The 10006-nt window shown below is 34.6% G+C and overlaps 1 protein-coding gene across 1 annotated transcript in view; it reads left to right on the top strand.

Annotated features, from left to right (window-relative positions):
• LOC111613899 (neuroglian-like) overlaps positions 1-10006 on the top strand; it is a 175093-nt gene that overhangs the window by 65444 nt on the left and 99643 nt on the right. The window contains exons 13-15 of the mRNA XM_023355252.1: positions 2842-2962; positions 3078-3359; positions 4752-4768. Coding sequence (XP_023211020.1) covers positions 2842-2962; positions 3078-3359; positions 4752-4768 — 420 coding nt within the window. The remainder of the gene's footprint in view (positions 1-2841; positions 2963-3077; positions 3360-4751; positions 4769-10006) is intronic.

Below are 10006 nucleotides of genomic sequence, written 5' to 3' on the forward strand. Positions count from 1 at the left end.
GTACAGCGTTAAATTCCAGAGATTCGTATCCGAGATCTAATTCTCTGCTCAAAATAAATTGAGTTTTAATTAATTTAATTTAAGCGAATATCGAATATAAGCGCAAACCTTAAATAATTTCCTTCTTTTTCGAATTTTTGCGTATTTACTCCGCTCGTTTAACACCGACACGGCCACAAATACTAATATAAACTCCCGACATCGGAGATGTTTTGGCGCCCCCTGCTTTAAAATCTCCAAAAAAAAAAAAAAAAAAAATTCAGCAACCAAGTTGCTTAAGTCTCCTGGAAACATTTAAAATTTTGGTGGCACTATCTTCTGTTATGATATTTTATTAAAAAAATTTTTTACATTTTTGATTATTATATTATTTATTAAACCCATACCTACCTTCAAAATTAAGCAAAAAAGCTTAATTTTGAAGGTAAGTATGGGTTTTATAAAAAATTGTAAATGCTAATAACTAGTAAAATTGTCATTAAGTCTGACCCTACTCAAGATATAACACACAGACCCCCCTTTATCTCCCCATCCTGTCACCCTTTGATCACCAAAATTTAATAGCATTAATTCCTCTAATACACAAACTTCCCTGCAAAATTTCAGAAATTTTCAACAAAATGCACAGGAGTTATTAAGCTTCAAGGAGAGGTGAACAAAATTGTGCCACCCACACACTAACATCCTTACATACAGGGAAAACCTCCAAACATTTTGCATTTCTCAACATTTCAAGGTCCTGAGTCCAAAAATCTTGAGGGTCATTTTTTTGATTGATTGCCATACTTTTCCTTTGTTATATATAACAGAGCCAGGAAAGTAAGAAAAAAAATAATTATGTGTGTGGATGTTAATGTATGTGTATAGGGCATGATTTGTTCACCCACTTCAAAGCTTTATAGCTCCTGTGCTTTTTGTTGAAATTTCTAAAATTTTGCAGGAAGGTTTGTGTATTAGAGGGATTCTTCTTCTTAGTGTTGTCCCATAGATGTAAGGTCTGCTATTTGGATCTTCAAACACCACTTTGTTCAATTGAGTGCATTGTCTGGGTTCAGATGCAGAGCCCTTAGGTCTGCATTGATAGCATCTTGCCATTGTTGCTTTGGTCTTCCATGTGGCCTGCGGCTGTTCACCTCTAGGTAGTAGGCAATGTTGGCATCTGTATCTGGGGCTGATCGTTGGATGTGGCCAAACCAGGATTTTTTGCCTCAATGGGCGCAATGCCAAATTGTTGGTGTATCATGTCATTGGTGATATGGTTGAGGAGGGATAAACCAAGCGTCCTGCGAGCCATGCGCATCTCCATGGAATGGAGATGCCGTTTGGCTGCTTTTGTTGATGGCCAACATTTGGAACTATAGAGAGCGATGGGTTGTACCACAGTCCAGTAGATTTTTGATTTTAGGTACATGGGCATCTTTTTGTCACAGAGAACACCAGTGATTTTTCTCCATTGTAGCCATGCCACATTTACCCTCATTTATACCTTGTCGTCAGTGCTCCTGTCACTCTGTAGGGTTGAGCCAAGGTAGCGAAAAGTGTGCATTTTATATAAGTTATCACTGTTGACCTGGATTGTGCCCACATTTGGAAAAATTTCTAGATATTCAGTCTTATTGGTGTTAAGGCGCAAACCAAAGCAAGTCAGATGGTTGCTCCAGGCCTGCACCTGGCACTGTAGCTCTTCTCAAATGGTGGTTGCAAGCATGATGTCATCGGCATAAAGCAGTGTCCAAGGCACATCGTTCTGTATATTCTTTGTGATAGAGTCCGTGATGAGAATGAATAGCAGTGGTGACACTATTAGAGGGATTGATGCTATTAAATTTTGGTGGTTAAATGTTGAGGAGATATAGGGGGGGTCATGTGCTATATCTTGAATAGGGTTGCACTTAATGAAGATTTTACTTGATTTACAATTAATGAAGATTTTACAGTTTCTTATGAAACTCATTTCTGCCCTCAAAATTAAGCTTTTTTTCATTTTATAATAATTAAAAATATAAAAAATTTTAAAATAAAATATTGTAACAGATGGAGCCACAAGCAGTTTTAGATGTTGCCTGGATACAATAAAAATAGAATATTGTCTACATAATTGAAAAGTTTAAGTATAAAAGATATAATTTTCTATATCTACTTTATTATTTTTTGATTTTGTTATTTTATTAGCAGACATATACAGTAATACAAATAGAAATATATAAAATATGTAACAGTACTTTAAATGACAACTTTATTTTAAATTGGATAAATAGTAAAGTACAACTTTATTTTAAATTGGGTAAATAGTAAAGTACAACTTTCTATAGTAAATACTAATACATATAAGTACCACTTCTAAACCTATAGATTTCCAGTAAGATACAAATCCAACCAAATGAATGAACGTTTTCGATCTTCTATCGAGATCTACTTCAGGTTCACTATTGTTTCAACTATGGAATGCCAAGAATTCGAACATTTTTGAATACAAAGTAGTACTTTGTATTCAAAGAAAAATAAAAACTCTAAACTGATCAAAATATATATTTTGAAATTCATTTTTAAATAAATGCAAAAATATTATTATTACTTAAAAAATTAATTGCATATCAAAAATTTTTAATAGTATAAAAACTGAAATAGTGTCAATATCATGTTATTTCAATTTTGATATTATTAAGTAAGTAAAACATTTAATCTATATCTTTATTTCTAGAAAATGAAAAACTTTGTGTTATTAATATAAATATCCTATCAATATTTGATAAATTTTGTAATTTGTATTATATTATAGATAATATAATATATAGTCAATTTAAAGTAACTTACACAGTTTATGATTTACTCTTTTTAAAGTTATTAGAAAATGGGGATTTTCAAATTAAAGATGTGGCAAAAGAAGATGAAGGTGATTATACATGTTATGCATCTAATAAGTTTGGAGATGAAGAAGCAATGGGAAGATTAGAAGTTAAAGGTAAAAATTTATTTTAAAAGATATATTAATTAATCATAACAATAAAATAAATAAATATTTTCACCACAAATAGTTTTTTTTAATAATTAATTTGTGATTTTTATATTTTTTTTAGTTAAAACAAAAATTTATCAAGCTCCAAAAAATTTTGAAGTTGCTGCTGGAAAATCTGCTACATTCCGCTGTGAGGCTGAAGTAGATCCCAATCTTAAGCTTCAGATTGAGTGGTTATTTAATGATAAGCCTATTGACTTTGATCAGGATGCTCGTATTATTCAATCATCTGATAAATCATTAACAATCACAAAAACAGTAGAATTAGATTCTGGAACATATACTTGTATTGCTAAAACTTCCTTAGATGAAGATCGTGCTTCAGCAATGCTCATTGTTCAAGGTAAAATACTTAATTTTATAAATTTATATTTTATTTATAATTATCATTGAAAATTTGAAGTTTTGAATTTTACTCTCTTGTTTTGGATAAAATCAAACAGAAATAATTACATAAAATTTCAATTAAAAAATACTTTATCCTATTAAAAATGATTAAAATTATCAATAAGGACAGAAAGATGTAATGCTGAATATGAAAGACACACTGAAGAATTATAATAATTGCATTAACCACTTTAATTTCTAATGTTTTCAGCTATATTTTACTGACCTTTCTCAGGAGAAACGTACAATCTGAATGCCACTTGCATTTGAATAGAATGATAAATTTTAAACATTGCAGAATAAACAATTTAAATGTTAATAACTAACATTTAAATTGTTTATTCTGAAATGTTTAAAATTTATCAAAAACATTAAAAATTAGTGGTTAATGCAATTATTAAGGTTTTTTGGAGTGTCTTTATTAATAAAGAGAAACCATTCTTTGTTTTAAATTTAAAATTTTGTTGGTTATGCATGATTTTTAAGTATTAATGTAATTATGTATTCTAATAGATCTGAATTTAATATGTAATAATTGAGATTTCTATGTACAGTGACATTCCATTCACCTGGCATCATCGGGACTGATGTGGTGCTGGTTTATTGAATGTGTCAACTTATCAGACTATAAAACTTTTTCTGATTTTTTCGATTCCCTGGACACAGTTTTACATATCTTTGCATTAAAACTGTACAAATCTGCCTCTTATGATTGTTTAACATGCCATTTAAATTTTTCCAGATTATTCCTACCCTTACTTTGTGCTTTGTACAATTTTATCTATATCCATTCTATATCTATATCCATCGATGTCAGTTCTTTAAAAGTTGAGGTATGGAATTTTGTGAAAGCAGGACCCCGCTTTCACAAAATGGTGATGCATTGCTTAGTGTTAGAAAAATTTTGATACTTTGGATTATGTAAGAGTTTGATTGGTCAACATTCAAGGAAAAAATTTGTTTTCATACAGAGAGAAGTGCTTTAGCTTGCCTTGCATTAAATTATAAATAATTTTTTCAATATTCTGAGGTATGGAATTCCATACCTGCAAAAATATGAGGTATGGAGTCTTCCATACCTTCCATTGTGGAAATGACACCCCTGTCTATATCTATATATCTATATTCTATATATTTTACATATTAAAAGCAAAATGTTCTGTCACTGCCAACCAAAACAAAAACTAACACATTACAAAGAAGTGCTATAAACAGAGACTCAACTCTGCCTGAATGAAATGTAACCAAATCAATCAAGACAGACAATTACTTTATCCACACTTTCTGAAATAGTGTGTTTCAATTGATTTGATCTTAATTTAAATAAATAAATTAATTTTATTTTTAGTTTTAGTTTTGGTTTCAGTATAAAGGCCAGAATTTTAAACATTTTAAATTTTAAATTAAATTTAAATTTAATTATTATTTTTAGCTTTAGTTAACAGGCTACATAGTTACATATAAATATAGATGAATACCCAGTGCACCGATATTCCCCCAAGACAAGCTGGACATGCTGGCTTATCAAGTTTGCTGTCATACCAGATGCTGTGTTAATGGAATTTCACTGTAATAGATTTCTAAAGGACATTAAAAATGAGTAGTCCTCTAGCAAAACATATTAGATTAACTCTGTTGTAAAATTATATAAGTCAGAATGTACAGTACCTTATACATTACTTGTCCAGAACATCAATATGAGAGAACTTGGTGGGGGACTTAAATTCTTAGACTTTAATTCAGTTAACTTCATGGGTGCTTGCACCAACCAAGCCTACATGAGAGCAACCACCATTAAAGACCATAGTAGCAAAGTTTCATGGTGGAATCTGGAGTTACAAAAAATGAGACATAATGTGAGGAAAAGAAAAGGGCCTATTGGAAAACTTCAGATCCTACATGGAGGGAGGCCCTCCACAAGGAGTATAGTAGAGCACAGAAAGAGTTTAAAGAAATCATCAATAACAGCAGAACCAATTTATGGAAGGAGTTTTGCAAAACTAGTGTCAACCAAAATCCATGGAGTAAACCCTTTAAAGTGGTTTTAAATAAATATAAACATTTCCAGGTGCCAACCACAGTAAGAAAAGGGGACAGAAACTTTACAAAGACAATTACAGAGACTTACGATTATCTACTGTCTGAGCTCTTTCCTACAGACCAGACAGAAACAGACAATCACTATCACACGACCATGAGGAAGAAGTGACCACTAGCTCTGAAGACAGAATTGGACACTAACTTCAGTCCTAGTGAGATAGCTAAGCTTTGTCAGGAAATTAACTGGAGGAAGGCCCCAGGCCCAGATGGCATAACAGGCAACATGGCTAAGCACACATAAATGTGTGCTTAGCTATGTTGCCTGTTATGCTATCATCTGTGGTTATCTACAATAAGTATCTAGAACTGCAATATTTTCCCAAAACATGGAAACAGCGAGATAAAGCTCTCCATTACGTAAAAGACAACCCAAGACTACCCAATAAGACAATCATGCAGAGATAAAACTTATACCTAAAACACAGTCAGGGTACCCTTCAACATCAAAAGATTACTGTCCTATCTCACTGTTGCCAATACTTGGCAAAATCCTGGATGCTCTACTTTCGAAAAGGCTGGAATTTGTAATGGAGAAATAAGGTTTCCTACATAACAACTAACATGGTCTCCACAAACACAGGAGCACCATAACTGTTCTACAACAGATGCTGGGGATCATTGACAATGCAAAACCCAATAACAAACACATGCTGGCTGTGGCAATTGACTTTCAAGAGGCCTTTGACCGCGTGTGGTGGCCGACCATCCTCATGGCTCTGGAAAAAATTAAATGCCCCAGGAATATATACAGGCTTTATAGAATCTTCCTTCAGAAAGGAAAGCCAGCATTATGACTGGAACCAGTAGCATCATCAAAAACATAAACAAAGGGTGCCCACATGGGTCAAGGTCAGAGCTCATCTTATGGCTGGCATTGTACAGTACAATGATATTTTTAAACTGCAAGACACACCTCTGAGAAATACCATGATAAATATCTTTGGATTTGCAGATGACACACTAGTTCTTATGGCACACAAAAATTCAAGAAGTTCTGCAGAACTTCTTGATTTTTGTGTGCCATTAAATGAATAAACTTCTCAGTAAGATAACCAATGGGCTGAAAAGAAAAAACTACTTATAAATCCTGAAAAAGTGCATGTATCACATTTCCACAACTTTACCCTCTGGTTCCATCAAACTTTCTGGCCAATTATTCATCCCAGGTATTTAATGACTGGGTGTATAAAATACAGCCCAGTCATTAAATACCTGGGAATAAACATTGATAAAATGTTAACCTGGAAGCCACATGTTGAATATTCATGTCCACAGCAAGGCCATCAACCTTGCACATTCCCTCATGTGCATTTCTCGGAATACATATAACATCAACTCTAACACTAGCCAGACTATTTACCGGTGTGCCATCGAGCTGGCAGTAACATATGGGGCAGAGGTCTCGGAAAAAGTGGCTACTAAGCAGAATATCAAGAAGAAACTTTTATCAATACAATGCATGAGCCTTATCCCCATTGCAAAGGCCTACAAATGCTTTACACATAATTACAAACATACTGCCTCTTGACTTACACATCTTAAAAATTCACTGGAAACATCAACTTCTCAGACAACCAGTCGATGGTTTTCAGACTTCCAACCACCATCTGTTAATGAGTGACCTTATCAGGGACATTCAACAGTATGGCCTCAACACAGCACAGAGGAACAACACCGTACATCCAGCAAAGCCATGCCCAGAAATTAAGGAGAGTTGGGAAGATAGCAACAGTGGATACAAAATCTTCACTGATGGGTCAAAGTCAACAGAATGTGAAGGATATGCTGTGGTAGTGTATAACAAGTATGACAAGACCATCTTTCAAGCTAATTACAAACTCAAATAACATTGCTCAAATAACCACGCAAAGAGCCTGGCCATTTTCAGGGCTCTCCACTACATAAAAGACAACCCAAGACTACACAATAAGACAATCAATGTATTCAGTGACAACAAAACAGCACTTGCTCAGTTAAAATGGTTATGAACAAGATTATTGTTTAAGAATACAACAACCTTCTCAAAACACACCAAAGAAAAGGAGTGATGATTTACTTTCACTGGGTTAAGGGACATTCAGGAGTTAGTGGAAATGAGCGGGTGGACCTGTTGGCAAAAATGGCCGCGAGGTTGGACATGCCCATCTCACTAAGCACTCTTCCGACAAGCTTCATTAAGACAAGTTAAATAACACCATAATGCAACTGTGGCAATGCTGGTAGGAATCAAAGGTACGGGCTGACACGCTTTCGAGTTTCTACCGAGTGTTATGGAGAGACAAACTAAGAACTTCTACCAGCCCAACTTCACCACCTCACAATTCATAATGGGCTGTGGAAACTTTTGAGAATATCTGAAACAGTTTCTTAATAAAGAGGACACAAAATGCCTCTGCTCCATGGATGAGGATCAGGACACAAAGCACATAATTTTCTTGTGTCCAAAATAAAGCAGAAAGGCACCCTGGTTGATGTTGGCTTTCACTGGTCTTGCCAAATGAAAGATTTCCTTACCAATCATAAGACTCTCCAGGCTTTCGAAACCTTCATCAGGGCAACAGACATCTTGAAGTCCACCAGGTAACTGACCCTCCTGGTAACAATCAACCCAGGCTTGGTATCTGTGAAAGTCTGCTCTGGGACTGTGTCTCTGGCTGCCCGTAATATTGTCTGAGCGGCATTGCAGGGTAGGCTTGTCGACCGGCATAAATTGTGGCACCATTCTTTGTTCTTTGTTTTAAGATGGTTGATGTCTTAACTACCCTTTGGTCATGCACCACCAGACCTGAAGGAACAATGTCATTGTCCCTGGTCCCTTTATGGTAGAATTTGTCGCTTGCATTTTTTGTAACCTCCAAGGCCAGGTCTCGTCCCCTTGATAGGAGATGTGTTTGTTTGTGTGCAGGCCCTTTGACAAGGTAGCTATTAAGGGCCATTTTGCCAAGTTTTGGGCTGTTTTTTGTACAAACGGTTGCTTTCTTTTGTTCCCTCCAAAGGCATGGGGGATTTGTCTTTCTCTCTAAGGGGTTGTACTGTACATTAGTGCGAATGTGTGTTTGCGAGCCCTCAGCAAATTAGCCATTAGGGGCCTTTGCAGCTGGTTACAAGCTGTTTTTTGTTTGTACGGTTGTTCTCTTTTGTTCCCTCCCAAGGCATGGAGTATTTGGTCTGTCTTTTCCCCAATCAGGTTGTATATTTGCACATATATGTTTGTTGAGCTCCAAGGCAAGTCAGCCATAATGGGGCTCCTACTGCCTCAAAACAGAGGCGGTTATTCTGTATACCACTGTATTTTGGCTATTTGTACTTTTTTGTGTTTAATAAATGGCACTCAGCAGGTACTTTGAGATGTCATATTTCACACTTTCCTATATACCATTCTCTTCTCTTCACCCTTCTCACTTCTACTATAACTATTCATCTTTCCTTTTCCAAGGCTATACCTATTGGTGGAGGCCTTCTAATCCTTTAGTAAATGTAAATGTAAATGCTCTTTGGCCAGCCCTGCTTGTTATGTTGAGAAGACTTTTATACTTGTCATGATGTTAGTTAATTGTATTGTTTATCCAAGCTAAAACATCTTAAGTTAAACTTAAAACATATTTTAAATAAAGATTGGCTTGGAGATGTTTATTAGAGTGCTTACAGATTCATAAACAATGCTTTATTCCATTTACAAATAGAAGTGAAAAGATTTTTCTGCCTCTTTTTCTTTGTATCTATCTGACACTTAAACAACAAAACATCTAGTTGCATTTTTATCATGTCAAGAAACTTCTTAACACAACAAATGTAAAATAATTTTAAAGTTATTTTTTGAAATTGTGGAAAAATAGTTACAGATCATATACAGTGGCCTATAATCTATACTATTCAAGTTGGAAGGATTTTTATAAACACACAATCTCAGATTACAGGCAGAAAACTATATGCTAATTTACTTTATTGCTAACTAGCAGACTCCACCACGCGTTGTTGTGGCTCAGAATGTATCTATTATAAATGTATAACACTTCCCACTTGGGGGAAATTTTTCGAAAAATTTCTTCTTAGTGTACATTCTCTTGACGTACCCTATTAAAACGCAATCAAAAACGCAAAAAACCGCATGTAAAATAGTATAAATAGAAGCAGAGTTCTTTACGGTAAGCCTTAATTAATCCTAAGCATCTCCCTTCAGTGGGGTTGAACTTCGACACGTATATTATATAAAAACATATGCGTATTCGAATGCAGCGTTGTGTGAAAATTTCAAAGGAATCAGTAGGAACAAACGAACATTACATTTTTATTTATATAAATAGATAGAAGATGATCTGCTTTAGGTCATTTTCAGAGAAAAGGATAATGCCTCACAGAAAAGCAAACTTAGGGCGTCGTACTCGTAGCGCCATCTGTTGGACATAAAAGCCTTAACCTAGATTATATCATTTAATTTATATGAATGTTTAACGGAATAATATACAGCCTATGTCCACCCTGAAGTTCCATTCTAAATATTGG

Source organism: Centruroides sculpturatus, unplaced genomic scaffold, assembly GCF_000671375.1.
Source record: "Centruroides sculpturatus isolate CEXI.00-Female unplaced genomic scaffold, Cexi_2.0 scaffold961, whole genome shotgun sequence".
Classification (NCBI taxonomy): Eukaryota; Metazoa; Arthropoda; class Arachnida; order Scorpiones; family Buthidae; genus Centruroides; species Centruroides sculpturatus.